This window comes from Trichechus manatus, unplaced genomic scaffold (genome assembly GCF_000243295.1).
Source record: "Trichechus manatus latirostris isolate Lorelei unplaced genomic scaffold, TriManLat1.0 scaffold00065, whole genome shotgun sequence".
In the NCBI taxonomy this organism is placed as follows: domain Eukaryota; kingdom Metazoa; phylum Chordata; class Mammalia; order Sirenia; family Trichechidae; genus Trichechus; species Trichechus manatus.
In genome coordinates, this window is record NW_004444001.1 from 5,733,300 (window position 1) to 5,757,919 (window position 24,620).

At 47.1% G+C, this 24,620-nt stretch overlaps 1 protein-coding gene across 1 annotated transcript in view; it reads right to left on the bottom strand.

The window, feature by feature from the left end:
- The window catches only part of LRFN2 (leucine rich repeat and fibronectin type III domain containing 2), a 268,159-nt gene that overhangs the window by 50,210 nt on the left and 193,329 nt on the right, over window positions 1-24,620 (bottom strand). Inside the window, exon 2 of the mRNA XM_004379428.3 lies at window positions 9,722-11,149. Within this exon, the coding sequence (XP_004379485.1) occupies window positions 9,722-11,124 (1,403 nt within the window). The 5' untranslated portion in view covers window positions 11,125-11,149. The remainder of the gene's footprint in view (window positions 1-9,721; window positions 11,150-24,620) is intronic.

Genomic DNA, 24,620 nt, shown 5'->3' on the forward strand with positions numbered 1-24,620 from the left:
GTGAGAGGTGCCGCCCAGCACAGTACAAGGCACCGTGAAAAGGGCTTTGGATGTGGAGGCCACATTTCTAGTCTTTTTTGTGTAACCTGGAGAAATCTGCTCCGTTCTTTTGAGACTTGATTTCACCATCTATAAAATGGGCACGATATTATTTGTCCTGTGCATCCCCACTTGAGGATGTCAGGTGTCAATAGTCAAACAGCATGAAAGGAATTTAGAAAACTCTAAAATCCACAGCAGGCTGATTTTGATTTGGGCTCTGACCAGGGAGCTGCCTCTCTTCCCCATCCACCCCTATTCTTCTTTATGCGTTTTAGTTCCTTTGTCTGTGGGGCTTAACTTGCCCCTTCGGTAGAAGCCGGGGTGTCAGAAGAAGTAGCTGTGTATAAGAACCTTTTTCCTGCTTAGATGGCAGGTCCTATACCTGGCCTGTCCCCTCCTTTTGGAGAACACCTGTTTGTATCAGTCTCTTCTCCTGTCCCCAGGGATCACAGGGTCATTAGTAAATCTTCTTCCATGCCAAGATGACTGTATTTTCATAGGGTGGGGTGCAGGTGTCTACTAAGGTGTTGGTTTATAAGACCCTGATGGGGTGAAAACTAGTTGAATCTGCCCTTTTGTCCTTTTCCCAGATGGGAGAAAGAGCAGCAGTAGAAGAAGCCCCAGCCAGCTCCACAAAACTAAGTAGAGTGGTCCAGTCTCCCAGGGTTTTCATTGGCTAATTTTTGGAAGTAGTTAGCCAGGCCTTTCTTTCTAGTCTGTCTTAATCTGGTAGCTCTGCTGAAACCTGTCCACCATGGCAGACCATGCTGGTATTTGAAACATCAGTAGCATAGCTTCCAGCATCACAGCAACACACATGCCACCAAAGTTTGACAAACTGACAGACAGGTGGGGACAAACCTGGCCCCTCCCTAGAACCAGAAGTAACAATGGACCCATACATACCGACGATCATGAAGATGGCATAGATCCAGGCAACATTTGGTTCTGTTACATGGGGTCGTCATGAATCTGAGCTGACTCGACGCCAACTAACAACAGTCATCTTAGGGTGGGAGATATGTCTGACGTTATGGAAGACGATGGCATTGGAGAGGGGTACCTGTAGACAGAGCATGGTGGAGATAGGGTAGGTCCCCTCTTCCCCTAACTTCAGGGTCTCTCTCCTCACAACTCGCCCCTTTCCCTGCATGGAAATGATCGCAGCATAATAAGCAACAGGAAGACAAGGCTGCCTCCTGGCTAATTCCACACTGAGCTTTAGAAGCATGCTTGCTGTTTCCCTGGCCCCCCCGGGGACTGTTGTAACATCACATTGGTGACAGATGTTCTTGATGACTTTTGGAGACAAGTGTTTGTGAATGTCACTTGGGCTGATAATGACATGCAGGGCACTTAACTTTCCATGTTACACCAGGGATGAGGCCCGGCTGAGATGGGCTGTTACCCTCTCCTGGTAGTGGGGAGGAGGGCAGAGGAGGCCTCCTTCTTTATAGCCTCTCCCCACCCTTCCGTCTCCCTTATTTTCTCCTCTCACTGATGAAAGGGCAGGCTCTGGGGTTGAGAGATGGAATAGTCAGCCCTCCCCAGTTACACAGGACACAGTCTAGACTGCAGGGCTTAACCAGGTGTACTCAGCAAAGGCAATGCCTCGGGAGGTCAGCTAGGACCATTAGATAATCAAGGGACTAAGTATCTGATAAAAGAGCAAGACTCTATTCCATAGCCAAATTCAAATCCTTTCTAGTCATCCATGACTTGGGGTCACCCATGCCTCTGCTGCCCCGTCCTGGTGTGGAGAATAGCTCCTGATGCTTTCAGACCCTGCTCACAGCCTCCCAAGGCTTCCACAGGACGTTGGGGTGGTTGATGGTGACCTGTCCATGACTTGTGTCCAGGTCTGCTTGGACTCACTGAGGCTCTGCCAAGGTCCCTGTCTCTGACCTCAGGTCCTGGGGCTCAAACTCCTATAAGAGACAGGGCACCCTAACCCTGGCAAGTTGCCCTTGTGGTCTCAACTGGTAAAAGCGTATGGATTTAGCAACAGCGGCAGCCACATTGTCTTGATCACGGGATGATGAAAATCTTAAGCGGATTCGTAACTATCAGGGAAGGGACCATTTAAGTCCAATGATTCCACTCCTGTCTGCAGCCAGGCTGCTCACTCAGTAACCCTGACACGGAGGCAGCCCAGTTCTGCTTGAACCTTTCCGGTGCAGGCAGCTCACTACTTTGTGAGAGCTCTTACTTGTGCTGCTCCTGGGTGGCTCTGATGCTCATTTCCATCTGTTCTGCTCACTGAATGTTGACTGAATAGCTTTTGGGGGCCAGGACTTGTAAGGGGTTGGGGGTACAGAGATAAGCACACACGCCAGAGAGGGAGATAGATACAAAGCCAAATTATTTCACTACCAGATGGTAAGAGCAACAAAAGGCTGCTGCTGATTGGACTATTTTTTTAAATACAGGCCCAATGTCTACTTGTGTGTGTGTTTTCCCCTCTTTTACTCATAAATTCTTCAAGTAAGTTAAGAGATCTATAACTTCTTTTTTAAGTCCTTTCATCTCCAAGATAACCTTCACCCATCTCACATGAACTTCCAGAATCCCATTCTCATCAACTGACCTCTGACTGCATTGCAGTTTGTAAACATGACTCTTAAGACCGTGCCATCTGTATTAAACATAGTACAGCTGTGCTCTAACCAGCTCTGATAACTCAGTAGACTCATAACCTCCCATGATCTGAGCCCTATACTTCGATTAACACAGCCAAAGATTATATGAGTCTTTCAGCAGCTCCATCACTTTGTGGCCATGCTGTCCTTGAAGTTAGCTAAAACTCTGAGCCTATGACTCATAAAATTCCAGGCAAGCCAGATTTTCCTCACTTTGAACTTGTGCAATTGATTCCTTGAACCAAAATTCATGGCACTGATTTTAGTACAAAGTACTATTTTATCAATATCATTTAAAATTTTGTTCTGTCGTTGATTATATTGGTTAGTGTTCCTATTTTTGTGGATATGCCAATTTGCCAAGCATGTCTTCTGTGTCTTTATCCATGTCAATAAGAAAACATATCGAGAAGTACAGAGATGGAGGCAGACATTAGTGCACAAACCAGAGGCTTTCTTGCATGTTCCTATCAATTTATTAATCAATCTGGTTCTTCATCCAGTTACAGTTACTTCACCAGCTCGCATTTCTCCATTTTGTTCTTAAAGAGCGTGAGATTTTGTCAAATGTCCTATAAAATTGTGATGCTCTCTGTTTCTGGTAGTGACTCACAGCCATTGGAAACTTCTAGAATGTTTTTCAACTGTACCTGCCACCCCAGAGATTCTAGTCCAATCCCTAGTGTGATGGGTGGGGGCGGGCTGTAGTAGAGAATCACTGTGTAAGGAGGGATGTTATTGATGAGCCTCGCCCTTGTGAATGACAAGGAGCAGAGAAAAGGTTGAGAATTACTGGCCCACAGTGTCTCCTGAGGATATAGCGCAATAATTTGGCAGGATTTTCCCCTAGTGAAACTGTCTTAGGCTAGGTCCTCTAGAAAAGCAAAAGTAGTAAAGTGTATAAATATACAGAGAGATTTATATCAAGGAAATGGCTCACATGGTTGTAGAAGCTGGAAAGTCCCGGGTCTGTGGGTCAGACTAGAGGCTTCTCCTGACTTATGTAGCCTCAGGAGCGGGCGAACCCAAGATTGGCAGGTCAGACAGCAGGGCTCTGGCTCGCCACAGGCTCCAAGACTGACAAATCCCAAGACCAAGAGGCAAGACAGCAGGTAAACTGCTAGCTCAAGTCCCAAGAACCAGAGGTCAGACGAACCAGCTGCAGGATCCAGAGTGACGAAAAGCCGACAAGCCTTGCCAGAAAGTCCACCTGTCTTGGATGCAGGCCATACCCCTAAGGAAACTCCCTTTCAAGCGATTGGCTACTCACAGCAGATCCCATCATGGAGGTGATCACATTATATCAGATCTCATCATGGACATGATTACATCATTATGCGACTGCCAAACTATATCATAACTGCCAAATCACTGAGAATCATGGCCCAGCCAAGATGACACACAATCTTTACAATTACAGAACCCATGTCGTGTTCTGGCACTTAGCATTCTTTTCCACAGGCTCACAGTCATCCATTGAGAAATCCTTTCTAGAATTTTACAGGAACTAGTAGCTATGCTCTTCTAGTTGCCCTTTTCCAGTCTTTAGGCATCTCTCTTTCTGCCCATGCTATCTCGGGGTCAATACCACAGGCTTGGAAAAACCTCGCCTACATGTTTGTTTAGCCTGGGGACCAGAACACCAGTATGGCAGTGCAATGCCTCTCTGCTGGGCTTCAGTTTCCTTTCCATAGTATTGGTCTTGTTCTTCGCAGGTTGAGACTCTGGTCAAACACACAGGCTGCCTGGATTCAAATTCTGGCTCTGCTACTTACCTTCTGTGAAACCTTGGACAAGTTTCTTACTTGTAAAGTGGAATAATGGTCGTTCTTACTTCCTGGGGGTTTCTGAGAACTAAACACGTTAGAATTTTTTATTTCCAGTTGCCGTCGAGTCTACTCCAACTCACGGCGACCCCACTGTCAGAATAGAACTGTGCTCCACAGGGTTTCCAGTGGCTGATATTTCAGAAGTCGATCACTAGGCCTTTCTTCTGAGGCACCTCTGGGTGGACTCGAACCTCCAACTTTTTGGTTAGCAGCTGAGCATGTTAACCTTTTGCCCCACCCAAGGACACCCAAGTTAGAAGAGCACATGGTGTAAGCAAGATCTCATGCAGATTAATACTGTTATTGCTGCTGCTGTTCTCCTTGCTGGGGAAGATGGAAGCAGAATGGACTTTTCCTGCTAGCTCTTGTCTACTCTCATTGCAACCTCTTTCTCAACCAGCAGACCTTTGTCAGTTTTTCTTCTTGCTATGAACATGGATTAAAAAGCCCTTTTTGGCCACCTTTAGCCTTTTCTGTGTGGTGTGTACGCCTCTTTAATATTCATCTTTGGATGCAGGCCTTCCCTCCTTCCCTTTGCACATCTTGTTAAAATCTGAATGCATCAGAGAGCTACTGTGCAACCTGTTGGCTTCTTCTCTTTCTTCTGGGGACTATTTATTTTCTAAAAATCTACACTTTATTTCTTAAATATCCAGCTTTTCCTAAGCCATATTCACTTTTAGCACACGGGCATCAAGACCACAGTGGTTGAGTCTGGGCACTGAAGCCAGAAAGCATGGGTTCAAATTGCAGCCTTGCCTCCTTCTGTCTGCGAGACTTTGGGCGAGTGTTTAATTCTCTCAGCCTCGGCTTTATTACCTCTTGGTGTGTATGTTGTTTTTGCTGTGTGCTGTTAAGTCGATTCCAACTGAAAGCAACCCTACATGATAAAATAGAACTGCCCTAGAGGGTTTCCTAGGCTGTAATCTTTACAGGAACACATCACCTGGTCTTTCTGCCCCAGAGCCACTGGGTGGGTTTGAACCAGCAACCTATCGGTAGCAGCCAAGAGCTTAACCATTGCACCACCAAGGCTTCTTTGGTGTGTATGTTATTAGGTGCCGTTGAGTAGATTTTGACTCATGGTGACGCCATGTGACAGAGTAGAACAGCCCCAAAGGGTTTTTAGGCTGTAATCTTCATGGAAGCAGATTGCCAGGTCTTTCTCTTTTGGTGCTGCTGAGTGGGCTTGAACAGACAACCTTGTGGCTAGTGGCCAAGCTCTTAAATGAGATACTGTTTGTAAAGCTCAATACCAAGCACACAAGTAGCTTGCAATGTTGGCTAACTATTGTTGTGGCTATTATCTGACTACAGGCTCACACTTACCTTTTTCTCTAAAGTTTTAGAAATCTGCCTTAAAGACTGCATGGTATAGCTGATCTTCCTCTTCTGTTTCCTTAACTGGGATGACAGACAAGATAATGGCCTTACTTTATCCTACAATTACTCTCACTACTACTACTACTTCTAATAATAATAATTTGTATTCTTTGAGGAGTTCCTAGGTGGTGCAAATGGTTGAAGTTCTCGGTGGCTAACCAAAAGGTGGGAAGCTCAAGTTCACCCTGAGGAGCTTCAGAAGAAAGGCCTGGTGATCTACTTCTGAAAAATCAGCCACTAAAAACCCTTTGGAGCACAGTTCTACTCTGACACACATAGGGGTGCCATGAGTGAGGGCCAAGTCAACGGCAACCGGGTTTTGCTATTCGTTGATCGCTTTCTATGTGCCTGCACTATTTGGAGAGCTGAGCCTCATTGGCCATCCTCAAAGGAAGTCACCACTGTTACCTGCATTTTTTTATTCCAAGGTTTCTCATGCTCCCATTTTATTTGCATATTATATTTATAAACCTAGTGACTCCAGGTTCTCAATCATCAGATAAAAGCAGTTTGAGCACAGCCTCTCCCCTCTCCTCTACCCCTCCCAGTATTTCCAAGACCCCCAGGGAGGGGCGTCCCTTCAGCCATCACAGTGTGCTGACATCTCCTTTCCCCTCTTACAAATTGCATTTCCCTTCACTCTATGCTCTTGCAAGACACAGAACTGGTAGCTTTTCACCTTTACAGTTTTTATCAAAGTCTGGACTATATAATAAATTCATGAGCAAAGAAATACACTAATTTTCAAAAGGTGAGTCTCACACGTTATCAAACAAATGCAAATTAAACCACGTTCCATTTTTCACCTATCAAATTGGCAGAGATGAAAGTAATTACATATTCAGTATTGGCAAAGCCGTGGTCAAAGTGAGCACTGTTGCCTCCCACTAGTGAGAGGCTACATAAATATTTATATGTCATGCATAAGGGTTATAATTTACTCCTTAAACCTATAATTGAACTCCTTGGAAAACAAGCTAAAGAAGTTATTGAAGTTGCACAAATACATTTATGTATAAAGATACCCATTGCTGTGTTATTTTTAATATTGAAAAACAAGAAACCAACTAAATATCCAACAATAGAGGATTGGTTAAATAAATTAGGATACAGAGAAATGAAAAATGTTTAATACTATGGGAACTAAGCAAGCTATAATGTTGAGTGGAAAGAATTATGATACCAAAGTGCATGCTAGAGTGATAATAAATATTGTTTTGGATTTAAGTAAAACTCACTTTCCAAATGTCTCTGGTTACTTTGGCTGGTGGGATTACAGGTGATTTTTATTTTCCTCTTTATAATTTTTTCAGCTTTCCAAATTTTCTACATGGAATATGCATTACTATTATAATTAGACAAATACATATATGTATATGTATTTAAATTTAATAATATGTATATAAAAAAGTTGCTGTCCAGTCGATTCTGACTCATAGTGACCCTATAGGACAGAGTAGAGCTGCCCCATAGGGTTTCCAAGGAATGGCTGGTAGATTCAAACTGCTGACCTTTTGGTTAGCAGCTGAGCTCTCAACCATTGCGCTACCAGGGCTCCGATATGTATATATATGTGTGTATATGTGTGTGTATTTAGGTTAAGTTCTAATGCTGCTTTTGAAATTTTTTACAAAGACTATTATTGCTTTTATAATTAGAAAAATACATATATAGTATATATATTTAATTTTAATAATATATATGTAAATATGTGTGTGTATGTATTTAAGTTCTAATGCTGATTTCCAAATTTTCTATTTTTTTATAATTATAAATATATATATGAATCTATATTTGAGTTTAATAACATATACGTATATATACATGCGCATGTGCACATGTGTGTGTATTTAAGTTTTAATGCTGCTTTTGAGATTTTCTACAGACTTATTTTTATAATTACAAAAATATATATATGTATGTTTGAGTTGAATAATAGATATGCATATATATTGCATGCATGCATGTGTGTCTATTTAAGTTAAGTTCAAATGCTGCTTTCTCTACATCCTGAGAAATGGAGCTGCTATCCGGACAAGCCAAGCAGATGCCAAGTTAGGGAGGTTCCTTAGTTCCACCACAGTGGCACTGGGTGGCCCATGGCCTCCACAATAGTTTCCGTGGCACACAGTGCCCCCTCAATCACATGGACTCTATTCAGTGAATGAATGCCTTCCGTATGTGCTCTTCTCCCCCACCTGCCCTGTTCCAGAGACTCATCAACTCAGAAACTCAAAGCTGGAAGAAATCTTAACAATGGATCCAGCAGTTCTTGACCTCTCTTGCACCATGGGCCCTTTGGCGGTCTGATAAAGTCGATGGGATCCCTTCTTAGAATAATTGTTTTGAGTGCATAAAATAAACCACGTAGGATTTCAATAAAAATCATGCAGTCCTTGAGTGGTAAGATTCTAGAGTGTATCCTTCCTGTTAATAGGAACTAAGGCAGGAAGGGGAGGGGCCTTCTGTCTCACTCTGTGAGCTCCTTCCTCCCTCTGAATGACTTAGGCAATTCCACTGCAGCTGTCCAGTCTTAAACCCCTTTCCTCCAGGCCTAGGAGGTGACCCCTTGATCCTCACAGCAACTTTACCAGGTCAACATCATTGTCTCCATTTCCAGAGGGAGACACTGAAGCCCAGAGAGGTCAGTACAGGTGGGCAGGATGACATCACCTCTAAGCTCCAGGGGCTCATGTGACCTGCTTTGTCTAATCAGAGCTCTTCCGGGACTTCTGTGGGACCATTTGGGAAAGAGATGCCCGCTTCCCTCTAGGGCTGCTAAGAGGAGCCGTCAGGGGCTGCTCAGAGGATAGAAGCTGCCTGAAGGTGAAGCCAACCCAGAGGAGAACAAAATTTAGGGAAGGTAAGAAACTCTGGGAGTCCCTGGGTGGCGCAAATAGTTAAGCGCTCAGCTACTAGCCAAAAGGTTGGCGATTCAAACCCACCCAGAGGTGCCTTGGGAGAAAGTCCTGGCAATCTGCTTCTGAAAGGTCACAGCCTTGAAAACCCTATGGAGCAGTTCTACACTGCACACATGGTGTCACCATGAGTTGGAATTGACTCACTGGCAACTAACACAGCAACAAGAAACTTTGAGACACCAACACATTTTCTGGGGAGACTTCAATCCAGCTGAGCCTGAAGAAGCTCCCTAAATTGTCAATTATACGAACCAACAAATTCCCCCTCCCTTTTTCTTTTGTTTTTTTTAAAGCCTGTTTGAGTTGGGCCAATTTCCTGCAACAGTGTGTCCAAAGTAAGTCTGGTATGTATCATCCTCATTTTACAGATAAGGAAACTGAGGCAGGCTAGAAAAATTAAATGACTAGCAAATGGCAGAGCCATGGTTTGAATTCCACTCCTTCTGATCTCAAAGCTTTAACCACTATTTCATACAAGTCCAGGTGAAGGCTAAATTCATTCCTCCTTAGAGGAGTCTGATCCTTTGGTCAAGAGGTTCTACTCATTGCCCTTGTGTGTCCTCTAGTGGGGCTCAAAACAGGAAGTTCTGAGGCTCATAGCCACAGAACCACCTACCACAGCCACCCACGTGGGAGGCCTGGTCCCTCTTCACACATGTCCCTTTGACCTGCCCATGTATGAGTTCTGCTCTCCTTAAACCTGTGTAGTTGATGTTCTTTCTACTTCCTCTTACCTGCAGGAGAGTCCTGAGGGCTTATGGCACGTTTTGCCCAGGATCCCCACAGACACCTTTGTGGGTGAGAGAGAGGTGGGAACACCTCAAAAGCTTCCCCCTCCCCGTCCCCTCCTCCTTCCCCAGCCGGACACCCCTCCCCCGCCCCACCTTTGCCGTACCCTCTAGCTCACCTGTAAATCAGTACCTCATCGTCGGAGCAGTTGTACTGCAGCTGGTACATCTTCACCCGGGGGGCTGACTTGCTGACTGACCACTTGACCAGGGCCGAGGTGGTGGTCACATCAGACACAAGCACAGCCCTTTCAGGGGGGCTCTTGGGAGGTTCCCCGCCCCCACTGCTGCCGCCTCCTCCTCGGCTGGTCTTGCTGGAGCCAGTGATGTCTGAGAGGCGGGACTTGGGGGGTGCGGTGCGGCTGGTGCTGTTGCTGAGGTGTGGCAGCTGGACAATGGACACCTCCACGGCGGCCGTGGCCTCTCCGGCGGCATTGGCGGCAATGCAGGTGAAGGCACCGCTGTCCTGAGACGTGGTGATAAGGATGTCCAGGGTGCCATTGTCGTACACGGCAGTCCTGGACGAGTTCCCCATCAGGCGGTCATCGGGGGCCACCCAGTGGATGAGGGGGCTGGGGTCCCCAATGGCCTTGCACTTCAGCGTGGCGGCCTGGCCCTCCAGAACCAGGAGCTTGTGCGTGTGCCGGGTGATGACAGGCGGCGTGCACATGAACTCCTCCTCGCGCACATGCCAGAAATACCGGCCCTTGAGGCCCCCTGGGGAGCCACAGGTCTCCAGGTCATCATCCCGCTCAAGCCTCCGCAGCCAGAGAAGCTCGCAGTTGCAGTGCAGCGGGTTCCCCCCGAAACTGAAGGACAAGGGTGGGGCAAAGGGCGTGGCAGTCAGAGCAAAGGCCTGAGAGCGGGTGAAGATGGGGTCTGGGGGCAGCTTCTGCAGCCGGTTGGAGGTGAGGTCGAGGCGGGCCAGTTTCTGCAGGTCGGCGAAGGTGCCCTCGGCGATGTGGTCCAGCAGGTTGTGGTCCAGGCTCAGCTGGTGGAGGTTGACCATGCGCCGCACGGAGTCCCAGGGCAGGCCATGGAGGTTGTTGTAGGAGAGGTCCAGGTCCTCCAGCGTCAGCAGGAAGTCCTCAAAGGCTTCATCCGCGATGCCGCCCAGCTGGTTGTTGTTGACAATGAGGTGCTGCAGGTTGACCAGGCCCCGGAGGGTGTCCTCCCCGAGGCTGGGCAGCCGGTTGCTGTCGAGGTGCAGGGAGCGGAGGCTCTCGAGGTCCAGGAAGGAGAAGGGCTGGATGTGACTGATGGTGTTCCTGGATAGGGTCAGGTCCACCAGCCCCGTCATGTTGGCGAAGTCCTGGCGGCCGATGTGGATGATGAAGTTGCCACCCAGGCGCAGCTCCACCGTGCGCCGATCAATGTCAGGGGGCACGAAGAGCAGCCCCTTGGAGGGGCACAGGGTCCCCAGTGACTCAGACAGATTCTGGCAGACACAGTACTTGGGACAGGCGTCGACCACGGCAAACGCCATGCCAAACGCCAGCAGGCCACCAAGCAGGGTCTCCATGGTCTGGTCACTCAGGCCGCGGCGCCTGGAAGGGAGGGACACAAGGTCAGGGCCAGGAGGCGACTTCCTAACACCTCTGTCAAGAGCTCCCTCCCTCACACCGTCTGCCTTAGGGAATAGCATCTGTCGGAGCTGTATACCTCTATATATCCAGGACCTAAACACTGCCCACACATAGTAGTTGCTTTTGCATGAATCAATATCTAGGGAATGAATATCTAGAAGCAGCAGTTTGGCCTGGGGCTTCATGCCTCCCAAGCTTACAGCTTTCTCACTATTCCATGTTATACCAACTGTGGCTCTATTTATGTAGCGCTAAAAACAGCCAATTGAGTTGGACTTTCGGAAAATCATGCACACTGGTTGTATATCGTCATGCAGACCAGCATTCCTCAAATTGCCTTCTAGGAGTGTTAATTAGGGCTCAGCAAAAAAAAAAAAAAAAAAGGCTTCTGAAGCCAATAAGTTGGGGAAGCGCTGCCTACTCTCTCTCCTCTTGCAGAAGCTCTATAAACATTAGTGAGTTCAGAAGGGTTGAGAAATTCTGCTGCAGTAAAGAAATTGGATTAATGTTTAATTCTGCATTACAATTTTTTTTTTCCCCCACTGAAGACAGTCCTTTTTTGAGCAACAGCTTTTAATAGCTTGAGGAAGCAGAGCACCACAGATCCCAGTTGGAGGAGCAGATACAGACAAAAAAAAAAAAAAAACTAGCTGATAAAAAAATACACACACACATATATTCAATTAGAAACCTATTCCAATCAGATATTACTTTATTGTGCAAATTCAAATTCCATATTTGTGTCTCTTGAAGAGTAAATTGCCTGTCTGGGACTCTTTAGGTCCTAACTTGTATTTCACTTGGAAAAAAAAAGAAAGATGTTGTTCTAGAGCAGTGCTGCCCAATAGAAATATAATATGAGCCAGAAATGTAATTTTAAATTTGCTAGTGGCCATATTAAAAAAAAAAAAAGTTAAAAAAAACAGGCGAAATTAATTTTGATAACCCACTGTATCCAAAACATTACTCTTTCAGCACGTAATCAATGTAAAAAAAAATATTGACGTATTTTACATTCTTTTATTTGTACTAAGTCTTCAAAAGAGCCCTGGTGGCGCAGTGGTTAAGAGCCCAGCTGTTAACCAAAAGTTCAGCAGTTTGAATCCACCAGCTGCTCCTTGGAAACCCTATGGGGCAGTTCTACTCTGTGCTATAGGTTCACTATGAGTCAGAATCAACTCAACAGCAACTGGTTTTGTTTGATAAGTCTTCAAAATTTGGTGTGTTTTACACCTACAGCACATTTCAGGTGTTCATTAGCCACATTTGTTGTAGCAGGGGTTGGCTAACTGGAGTCCATGGACCAAATCCAGCCCTCTGGCTGTTTTTGTTAATAAAGTTTTATTGGAACATAGCCATGCTAATTTCTTTACATACTGTCTATTACTTCTTTCCTGCAACAGTGGCAGAGGTGAGTTGTTGGGACTGATATCCCATGGCTCTCAAAGCCTAAGATATTTACTATCTGTGCCTTTACAGAAAAAGTTTGCTGAGCTCTGTTCTAGAAGATTTCTTTTATTGTCTTTTCATCTTCATTACTATCATTCACATTAAAGGCTTTCACTGAAGTGCCTAATTATACACAGTGCTGCTCTGGGCCCCCCATGAGCAAGCACCTACCCAGCTCAGTCCCTGCTCTCATCAAACTCCTACCTGAGAAGGACCAGCCCACCTTGACCCAGGTCCCACCAGGTATATCCATCCCCCCCAAAAAAACAAGCCCATTGCTGTCGAGTCAATTCTGACTCATAGCGACCCTATAGGACAGAGTAGAACAGCCCCATACGGTTTTCAGGGAGCAGCTGGTGGATTTGAACTGCCAACCTTTTGGATAGCAGTCAAGCTCGTAACCACTACACCACCAGAGTTGTCTATATATGGAAGCTTTACACCTGCCACCTTTCTCTGTGTTCAAACATGCTCTGGCCATCTAGGTCTATACTTAGCTGTGGCTTATTAAGACAAACAAGAATCTTCTCCATCTGCAAGGACCTCTTCTTACTCTTTAACACAAGAAGGAGTCTTTGCAGAGCTGGCCCTGCCCCCTACTCCAGCTTATCTTTTACCACCCTTTGCTCTTTACGCCCTGCCACACTGGGCCTTTCTCACCTCCTTAAATGCCGTGTTTGCTCTTCTCTAGGACTTCCCACATGTTCTTTTCTCTGCCTGGCTTTTTCCCCTATCTCCATTCCTACCTGGCTAAACTCTAATTCTGCCTCCAGGTCTCAACTTAAATACTACCTACTCCAGGAACCTCTCCAAAACCTAGACCAGGTTAAGCCCTCTCGCTATTTGCTCTTCATCACCCCGTACTTGCCCAACCCAGTCTCAGCATGGAGCAAATGGTTAAGTGCTTGATTACTAGCTGCAAGGTTTGTGCTTCAAGCCCACCTAGAGGTGCCTAGGAAGAAAGGCCTGGTGATCTGCTTCTGAAAGTTCACAGCTTTGAAAACCCTATGGAGCGGTTTTACTCTTTACACATGGAGTCACCATTAGTTGGACTCAATTCGACAGCAACTAACAATAATAACATTTACTGAATATCACTCATCACGCTTTTAATTATAATCCCTTAATCATTTCCCTGGCTGCCTTCCTAGACTATAACTCCAAGAAGACAAGGACCTTATCTGTCTTGTCCAACCACCACTGACTCTTCAGCACGCAGCACCACACCTGGCTCAGAGTAAGTGCCCAATAAATATCTGCTGAATAAATGAATGAATGAAATATGACACTGGGAGTGAGTTTCTGGCATTGTCACCGAGTTGAGGAGTTCTGTATCAAACACGGTCCAGGGTTCATTTGGCTGCTTAGCTGAGAAAACCAGCTTGGCACCAGCAGGAGCATAAGGAGCGTCCTGTGGCAGCCATCTGGCTGTGTTTTCCAGCTACATCTCCCAAGGCTCACCATGGCTACCGAGGGAAGGAGGCCCTTTCTCTAAGGGACACCTGCGTCTGTTCAAGTAGAGTTAAGAAATAGCTCCCATAACCACAGAGGAAAAGGTTCCTGGGTGGTACAAATGGTTTGTACTCAGCCGCTAACCAAAAGATTGGTGGTTTAAACTTACCCAGTGTCTCCACGGGAGAAAGGCCTGGCAATCTGCTTCTGTAGATTACAGCCTAGGAAAAACCCTATGGAACAGTTCTACTCTGTAACATGTAGGGTTGCCACGAATTGGAATCAACTAGACGGCAATTTTTTTTTTTAAACCCACTGGGGGCACAGAGACCACTGTGCCCAAGGATGCCCCTTACAAGTTAAGCTGGAAGTGGCTGTGTGTGCATGTGTGTGTGTGCAGGAGGCGGGGGAAGGCGATGTTCTGAAAGCGTATAGCCCCATGTGAAAGGCTGTCCTCCTTATGGGCCTTAGTCAGTAAATGCTGTACTGTTCTAAGACTAAGCATCACTCTCCAATATTTTCATATCAAGGTACGCATAGGAAACGACGATGTTGGTCAGGCGCAGCTGGGTCCACAGCCAACAAGGCTGTTAGTGTGTTGGGTATCTTCAGTTTGTCCCTCCAGGTCCTCTCTCTACTCTCCCTTCTCCCACCCTGAGTTATGCCCTTGGGGGCTGACCCGTATGGACAGCATATGGGTCACCTTGTCCTGTGATGTCCTTTTGGGATGGACAGCAGTGGCGGCGGCAGGCAGAGAAGACCCAGACACTTTGGGAGCAGACCCACAGCCTCAGAGGCAGTGGCCCCATTGTTTCAAATAGTTTTGTCCTTGCAGATTACGCTAAAAAAAAACACATTTAAAAAAAAAAAGAAGTTTGTTGAGGATTAACAAACGTCTAATGAATTCAAAGCTGTGGCATAATAGAGCTGGGTAAATATATTTTAAGTAATCAGCGTGGAAGATTACTGACAGAGGAATGACTATTGAATCTTAATTAAAATTGTATTCTGAGAATGGTCGCTTAATATATTACCCTAACAGCCAAACAAAAGGCAGCTTAAACCCCAGGTTGGGAGGGAGGCAAGGAGACTCAATGGATACTTGTAATCAGTGCAAATCCAGGGGCGGGATGGGGTGGGGAGTGGCACTCTCTTTTCCGCAGGAATTTGAACAAATGCTGGAAGGAGGAACCCCAGACCTAGGTGGCTGTAAGCATCCCAGAATGCTGTAGGTGGTGGAGGGGAACAAGGAGAGGTGGAGATTAGAGGGAGAGGGCTGGTATCAGGAGCAAAGGAACAAATGAATGCGGGTGGGAGGGCAGCAGGATTATTTGTGGGCAAAGCTGGGAGAGGTGCCCACACAGGAACAGAAGTGAGGCTGTGAAATGGATGCTGGTATCAAATGTCAGAATCAGCCTTCATAGGAGGAATCTATATGCAGAGGAGCCAGGAGCTTGTCTGCTCAGAATGTCTATGAGCCAGGACTGGGGATAGGGTGTGGGGGCGGGGAGAGAAGGGTTTTCCAGGAGAGGCAGAAACAGAGGAACAGAGAGAGGAAGAAAAAAATACCTAAGAGATTCAGCTGGGTCCCTGGAAGTTCACCCAGGGTAGAAACCTGGCTCCTCCCTCTCTTGATTGGATTTCTTCATGCTGTCTTCACAACTACTCTGCAAGGTGAGCACTATCAATTAGCCCAGAAGGTGCCCCTTAGCAACCTTGTGCAGTGAGCAACCTGCCCTACCATACCTTATGGCCCTGCATACTGCTATTCCCATTTTAAACTCTAGGAGATGAGGTTCGAAGGGGTTTAAAAATACCAAGCCAGTTGCCACAGAATCCATTTTGACTCATGGTGACCTCATGTGTGTCAAAGTAGAACTACGTTCCATAAGGTTTTCAGTGTCTGATATTTTGAAAGTACTGATCACCAGGCCTTTCTTCTGTGCCTCTAGGTGGGTTCAAACTGCCAACCTTTCGGCTAGTAGCTGAGTGCTTAACTGTTTGCGCTACCCAGGGACTCCTTCAAAGAGGTTTGGGTCTGCCTAGTTTCCCAGATAATCTAGGAGGAATCATGATTTGAACTGAGGACCATCTGGCTCTAGGTGGTCTCAGAGTAGAGAGGAGGCCTCTCTGGAGGCTTCCAAGTGCCTGGTGTACACAGAGGAACGGGTTTCATCCACTATGGGTTTGCTTAGTAACTGGTGACGGCCCAACTGTTCGACTAAATTTGGGCACTTGTGTTTCTTGCTTGGGGACAGACCTGGAAGGAGCGCTGGTGTTCTCAGAAGCAGAGGCCTAATTGGCTCTGAAAGACCCACCTGTCAGGCCCTGGTGGTGGTGAGTCCGTCTCTTACACACACATACACACACTCAGAAATACACTGGCAATAAATATAGAGTTGTGGGTCCAGGCTGACGCTTTGTAATCAGTCTCCAGATGGGATTTTATTTTTAAAACAAAAGGAAAAATAAAGAGGAGACCAGAAAGTGGAAAAATAAAGGACATGGCAGCAGAAAAGGAAAGTTCCTGTTCCTTGGCTTGAAGACTGGAGACCACAAATGTTCCTCTCACCAGTGGCCTTTCTTCCCCCTCCCTTCCCTTAGCCCCTGGGCCCTTCCTCCCTGTCAGAACCACCTCGAGCTGTTCCAGACAGAAGAGGCAACTTTTAGCAGATGGCTGGCACGATATATGTGGTATCTCTCCACCCTGATTTCCATTTAAAAGATACCTTAGCAACCAGCCCAGGAGCCACCTGCCCGTTGAGTCTGTAAATCAAGCAAGATGCCTGTCTCAACTTCAGGTAAAAAGAAATGGCCCCTCCAGGGTGCTTAGGGCCAGGAAAGTGTGAATTAATAAGAGTGGGAGGGGTTCAGATCTGCAGTAGACAGGCAGCTGCCTTTGCCTCTTTGCCTTCTTCCCAGGCTTCTCCTCCCAGAGCATGTCCTGCTCCCCATAAATCATACCTCTCAAGGCAAGCCCAGGAGGGACTGGCTGTGGGACGGAGGAATGGAGAATGGAAACTTGACTTCCGCTTGGGTGGGGGAAGAACAAGGCCCAGGCACTGGCTGATGGGGCTGCGTCTCTGGCCTGACGTTGTTAGGGGGTGAAAATGCCACTGGTGCCATGTCTGGGCTCCAAGGAGAATCCTCCATCCCTGCCCTGCCCCACCTCCAGCTCCTCCACCTCCTTCACTGGGCCCTACAGGCCCTTAAGAAGTATCAGTCTAGGGCTTTTTCTAAGGGTAAGAAAAATGAGTTCAAATCAGGAAGCTGATTTCCCAAAATCCCTTCCCCAATGGCCATACAGGGAGGCAACATGGCACCCAATGCCCTGTACAGGGATCCTTCTCAAATCTTGAGAAAAAAGGGGAGGGGGGCAAGCTCTGTGTGTGTGTGTGTGTATGTCAAAGAAGTAGCCCTGGCCCTCAGAGAGCCTCAGGGCTCAGGAGGCTCCTATTCTGATGTCGGAGTCACAGTTTCTAGTTTGAAGGAAGAGAAGGCAGAATCCCCAAGGCAATCCCCTGTCCCCAGGATGGTGCTAGCTTTGTGGCTGCAGAAAGATACCCACACAGGGTGGGCAAGAACATTTCCTGTGCTGTTCCCAAAGTCATGAAGAAAAGAAGCCACATCCTGAATTCCTAATTCCTAAACTAGATAAAATAGGGCTGTTTAGTAGCACAGTCAACAGGAAAAAAAGGGGGGAAATGATGTCTAAAAGATCAGAAGTGAAGAATTATCCCATTTAGATGTTGTTTAAACTTCTATTGTGCAAGATAAGCAGTTGTTGTCATAAGTTACTAAGCTCAGAACTGCTTCCTGGTTGTTCTCAATGACAGCATTATGCCTCCGCGTTGATGAGTCCATGATGGCTTTTATGGTGTTGCAACGTAATTATGTGTTTGCCTGTCTTCAACCCATTCACCTGGGAACCCCTTATTGGAAGGGATTGCGTGGTGTTCAGCATGAGTCCCCAGTAGCAAGCCCAGTACCATGTTGGATGAAGGAATGAATGAGTAAATAAATGAATGAACCCATGCTCTAGCATAAGGAGTCCTCCCTCTTTGACACCCTGTACACTCTAACTCGCTGTATTGTGGGGCAGGCCAGGCCTACTGCGGAATTAATGCCCCCAGGGAGCAGCCCCAACCAATGCTGGTGAAGGAGAAAGAGGATACTATCACCGCCTCACCTCTTGGGTGAGACGACTCTGAGGCACATTTTACACCATCTCCTAGAGGTACCCGGTGGGAATGAGCCCACTTGCCCTTAGTCACTTGCTACTTAACACAGCCTGTATTGGCTTCCTTCCCTTCCCGCTCTCACTTCCTTACTCCTCTTCCTGTGTTTCCTGCGATCACTGCTCAAAAAACCCACTTGCACTCAAATTCTTGCTTCAGAGTTCACGTCTGTGGAATCCAGCCTAAGGCAAATGTCTTAAGAATACTACTATCCGTTGCCCTCAAGTGGACTCCAACTCATGACGACCCATATGTGTCAGAGTGGAACTGTGCCCCGTAGGGTTTTCAATGGCTGTGATCTTTTGGAAGTGGATTGCCAGACCTTTCTTCTGAGGCACCTCTGGGTGGACTTGAACCTCCGGCCTTTCGATTAGCAGCTGAGCATGTTAACTGTTTACGGCACCCAGGGACTCTATCTTAAGCATAACTGTCATTATGTAAGACACCAGCTGAGCTTGGGCCCCTGGAAATGTAAAATAGATGGAAATAAAAAATGATATGAAAACCACACACATTGTCATTAATGATTAACAAATGCTAACAGTTTACTGAAGAAAGGAGACTTAGTTCACACACAAATAATAGGTGGTGTTGTTAGCTGCTGTCCAGTTGCCTCGGCTCATGGCAGCCCCATGTGCGTCAGAGTAGAGCTGCTCCATGTGGTTTTCAATGGCTGATTTTCCAGAAGTAGATTGCTAAGCTTTTCTTCCGAGGGACCTCTGGGTGGAGTCAAACCTCCAACCTTTCAGTTAGCATCCTAGTGCTTAACTATTTGCATCACTCAGGATTCCCAATGATGGGTAAGCCAAATAAACCAAACCCGTTGCCGTCGAGTCGATTCCAACTCATAACGACTCTATAGGACAGAGTAGAACTGCCCCATGGGGTTTCCAAGGAGCAGCTGGTGGATTCGAACTGCTTACCTTTTGGTTAGCAGCTGGACGCTTAACCACTGCCACCAGTAGTCATAATTTAATGGAATATATCTTCTACCCAAAGTATTTACGCCAAGAACTATGGAGCACTAGCCCTCTGTCCTCTTGAGACACATGTGAGTCACTGTGTACATGAGAGTTTGTGTATGGAGGGAGGCCCACGTAGGGATGGGATGTGTGGTGTGAATGTGGAGGCTGAGACATGAATAGAGGTGTGTGTGTGTGTGTGTGTGAGGAATGCAGAGGGGCGAAAGCGGGTGTGTCTGACTGAACGTGACTGGCGCCGCCTCAGTGTGTGAATGCGGGGGTGTCGCATGAATAGAGGTGAGTGAGGGAACGGGTGTGTTTGCATGAATGGAGGGCTGAGTGGGTGAAGGACGGCGTGCTTTTCTGAACAGGAGGAGCCTGATGTGAATGAAGCAGTGAGTTGGGGATGATGTGTGAGGAAGGAAGAGGAAGCATAGCTTGTTTGTTCAGCCTTGATGGAAACAAATGCTATTTTGCTGCTGTGTTGTCAACTTCAAATGCACGGACAGCCCACGGGCTGGCAGTTCTCAGCACCAGTGTAGGCCTTGGCCCTCCTGCCTGTTCCCGCCCAGCAGCCGCCACTCCAGCGCTCAGGTGTGAGTATATAGTGGCTCTGGCATCACACAGTGAGACCTTTGGCTTTGATTCAGTGATGACTTTCTAGATTCTTTCTCTAAAATCCTCTCCCCTCCATTTCAAACATCTTTTAGATTTTATCACCTAAAGCCTCAAAAGAGGGTTCAGCTTTGGAAATTTGGATGGACCACTCCCTTCTTACCTCAAAGGGTGAATGTGGATACACAGGGATGCCTTTCCAGCTCACCAGGGCCTTTCCAGTTCTTCCTCCTTCTCCCAAGATCTTCCCCAGCAGCTTCATATCCAAGGACCCAGCCCTTGCCACCTCAGCCCCTTACATGCTTCCCCTCCTAGATCACAACGCACTTCCAGGTTTGTTGACTGACCAGCACACCCCTCCCTCCTCTGAGGGCTTTCTTGCCTTTCACTAGTACCCGCACTCAAGGGAGCAACCTCAGTGTGGGGTCTTCCCTAGGACGGGGCTAATGAAGGAAGTAGTGGGGTGGATAATTCAAAGCAGCAGATAATCCAAAACTCATTTCCATTTGGCTGGGGAATGTTCACTCTATGATTTACTCTCCTCATTATGTTTGGCTCAGGCTAAAATTAAAATTGGCTTTTCTTTTTCAAGCCACCCAGGCTAGAGGGTAGGCAAAGGTTGGCATAACGTTAAAGTTTGCTGTGGCTAGAGGACATAATTATGGGTTGACACCTGAGCTGAATATCAGACTTGAAAGTCACTAGAGGTAGGGGTTGTATCTCCCCAAGCAGACTAGGGCTGCATGAGGGCAGGGCTTTGTTTCCCCCTCAGACTGGGGCCCTTGAGGACAGGGCTGTGTCTCCACCTCAGATTGGGGCTCCCTGAGGGCAGGGCTGTGTCTCCCTCTCAGACTGGGGCTCCCTGAGGGCAGGGCTGTGTCTCCCCCTCAGACTGGGGCTCCCTGAGGGCAGGGGTTATGTCTCCCCCTAAGGCTGAGACTCCTTGACAGCAGGACCTGTGTCTACTCTGCAGCTCAAGCATCAGCTCAAAGTTCTGCCTCCTGGGATTGAGGCTGATATTGGTGTCCTCCTACTCCCTTCACTGCCCACCTCACTTCACACTCCTTCTGGAGGCCCCTGAAGCAGTCCTTTGCTGTGAGGTCCTTTCCCGGCTTCATCAGGGGCAGCCCCAGGCGGTGTATCATTAAAGCTCAGAGGCCGCTCTGCGGACAATGTCTCTTTACAGAGGCCTGTTGTTATTCCCTTGCCCTGGTGTTATGTGTGTGGTGTGACACCAAGCACGGCATATTTAATCTTGGGCTCCTAATAACACCTCTGATTATTAAAAGGAAAAGAATTTAGAAAATAAAGTTTGCTTCTTGGTGGGAGTTTATTTGCTTATTTCATTTTGCTTGTTTGCAGGTGGTAGGGAGGGGGAAACACAATTACACATAAGGGGATCTCGTGTTACACCTCCAAGGTCTGGTCTTTCCTTGGCTTTGGAACAAGATCCTCACCCACTGGCCAACCTGGGCTTATAGGAAACCAAGACACATAAAAGCAAGAAGACTTTTCACTTGGGGTAACTTTTATTGTACTTCAGCCCCTACAAATTCCCTCAGCAGACTTAGGCTTGGGAAAAAGCCACAGTGATGGCCTGTTTGTGGGGTCCCACACAGGCCACTCTGTCTGACATGCCCCAGTCAGCCCTGGGAATATTTGCCAAGCAGCCTCTAAAAGGGCAGGAGGGAATATGGGGCAGATCTTCCAGGTCCTTTGGGGGATGGGGTGTTAGGCCAACATGCCACCCCCATCTCCTATGTACACACTGCAAACACCTACCCACAGACCAGAGATAACTAAGTCTCTGCTGCTTCTTTCTCCTTTGCAAAGAGCAAACGTCTTCCTGTTCCCTTGTTACGTTGCTCTCCTATGTCCTCCAGTTCTGGGGAGAAGGGCCAGAGAGACAAATTATCTGTCAGTTCCTGGAAGGAAACTGATGATGGAATCAAAGGAGTCTCTGAAGGAAGTTTAATGAAGGGCTATTTATACACAGTGGGCAGGGTTAGGGGAACCCAGGAGAGACGGCGCAGCACCCTGGAACTAGCAATGGAACGGAGGGAGCATTTCACCCCTAGGCCTGGAGGGGCAAAGGTAGCGGGTAGTTTCAAGAATCCAGCCAAGGTTATGGCCACAGGAGAAGAGTTCCCCGACGGAAGCTGTAGCCACAAGTAGATGAATACAACCCACTGGCGAGTGAGCCTGGGTGAGAGCTGCCCAAGGGAGTAAGCACCTCTCTTTTACCTCTTTCATAGTCCCTGAGTGGTGCAAAAGGTTAACACACTCAGCTGCTAACCAAATGGTTGGAGATCTGAGTCCACCCAGAGGTGCCTTGGAAGGAAGGCTTGGTGACCAACTTCTGAAAAATCAGCCTTCAAAAACTCTATGGAGCACAGTTCTACTGTGACACATATGGGGTCACCATGAATCACAATCAACTCATGGCAACTGGTGGGTTTTTTTTTGTTTGTTTGTTTTTGCTTTTTTACTTCTTTCATCCTGCCCTCTTGCCTCCTACTGGTGTCTCCCAGTGGCCAAACCCAACAAGAAGCCACAGGGCAAGGGAGCCTGCATGCTGTTGTCCATACAACTCAGGCCTCTGGGCAGAGGGGTAGAGCAAACAGAAAATAACCAGCACACAGAGGGAGAGAGAGCCCCTTCCTTTTCTCAGTTTTCCCAATGAGTTGTTGGATGATAAAACTACTGGGCAGTGTAAGGAGGAAAAGAAGAAGAAAAAAGGAGGATGAGAAGAGAGAGGTTATTCTATTGGAAATAATAAACCCCACAGACTCAGGGGCAGTAAATATGAATTCAATTTGGTTTTGCCATTTACGAAACCCAGCTTTCTTGAGAGCTGACAGGCTGATCAGATAAAAGCCGCTGTTGCCACCAGGATGGCACATTTAAATTTTTATTGCAAACACCAGGCTCGATTACCCTGGGATTTGCTCTCTGCATTCCTAATATTGTCTTTCTTCATGTTGGATTGTGAGCGTCTTGACTCCCACCTACAGCCTGATACAGAGGTAAGAGGAGAATACAGGAGTTTTATGACCTGAGTCCCTGACTTGGGACCTAGGCAAGCCACTTCTCCTCTTGGTGCCTCAGCTTCCCCATCTAGGCAATTTGGGTAGATGGGAAGGGTATCATCAATTCAAATCCAAATCCACTTCCAGCCCTGGTTTGATGAGATTTGAGTGGGGAGCAATGAGGACTCAGACCACCCTAGCACCCTGGTCCGCCCCTACCCCTGTCCCTCAAGCAGGAAGAATTAAAGACTGTGGCTATTTCCTTCTCTGTCTCTAAGTCTGAAAAGTTCATAGGGCTTCAATTTATCCTTTTGTTCAGTTTGCTGCCTTATCGCTCCCTTCTCTTTATGTCCTTTTCTCTCCTGCCCCTCTTCCTCTCTACAGTCTTCCACCTCCTCCATTTCCCTCTGCCCTGTCCCCTTCATCTTTTTTTTTTTTTGGTTTCTCCTTTGGCCTCCTCCCTGGGGACTTTGGAGTCAATATCTGGAGCATTGCAGTGCCTCCCTTCCTCCTAAGCACCCCCTCCCCACCCCCACAGATATGTGGACACGTTTACTCAGCAGCAATGACTCTGTTGAGTGCCTGCTCCACATGGGCACGGTAGAGGGGAGTGGAGAACCAGATGTGATATCTCTCCTCAGAAGGAGCTTACAACATGTACTTGGAAAACTGCAATCCAGCAGTGTGTCTGGCACTTTACACATGTTATCTCATTGAAACCATTCGCTAAGGCGATACTATCTACCCATTTTACTGCTGGACAAACTGAAGCTTTGGGATTATGACAAAAGGAATCTCAGCCCATAACAGAGGACACTATTCTCAAGGTAGAGAGAAAAGAAAGTGACAAAATGCTATGGGGATTCTGCAGAAAACATCCTCCCTTCCTCCAACTAGGGCTATGGAAAGCTTCTTGGAGAAGGTGGCGCTGGTTGGGGCCTTGAATGACAGGTGGTAAGATTTTAGCAGTAAGGGCTGGTTGTCTTAAGCAGCAACTGGCCATTTTCTAAGATAAATTTTGTTCAAGAATGAATTTTAGATTGCCACTGAAATAAAAACCTAAAATGTAAAACGTACTCGTAGAACTCAGGACCCCCAGGAAACCTTGATCACTGGTTTAATAAATTCTGTTGTCAGTTATATGGGAGGCACTGGTGGGTCAGTGGTAGAATTCTCACCTTCCACACAAGACACCTAGGTTCCATTCCCACCCAATGCACCTCATGCGCAGGTACCACCTGTCTGTCAGTAATGCTTCACCCATCTGTCAGTGAGACTTGCATTGCTATGATGCTGAACAGGTTTCAGTGGAGCTTCCAGACTAAGACAGACTAAAAAGAAAGGCCTGGTGATCTACTTCCGAAAATCAGCCAGTGAAAACCCAATGGATCACTATGGCGTAATCCACAACCAATCACGGGCATGGGGCCGGACCGGGCAGCCTTTTGTTCTGTTGTGCATGGGATCACCATGAGTCAGGGGCCAACTCAAGGACAGCTAACAACAAGGTTATATGGATAATAGTTAATGCGAGTAAAGCTGTGATTGGGAGCAATCATCGAATCCTCCTCTAACCTGGCTGCTCCTGATTCCAGGGCTAGGTTTGGGAATAGTTTGCTGGGGAAGCCTTTCAGCCATGGGGAGAGGTAACTGCAGGTGGAGAAAGAAACTCTCACCTTAGGGGAGG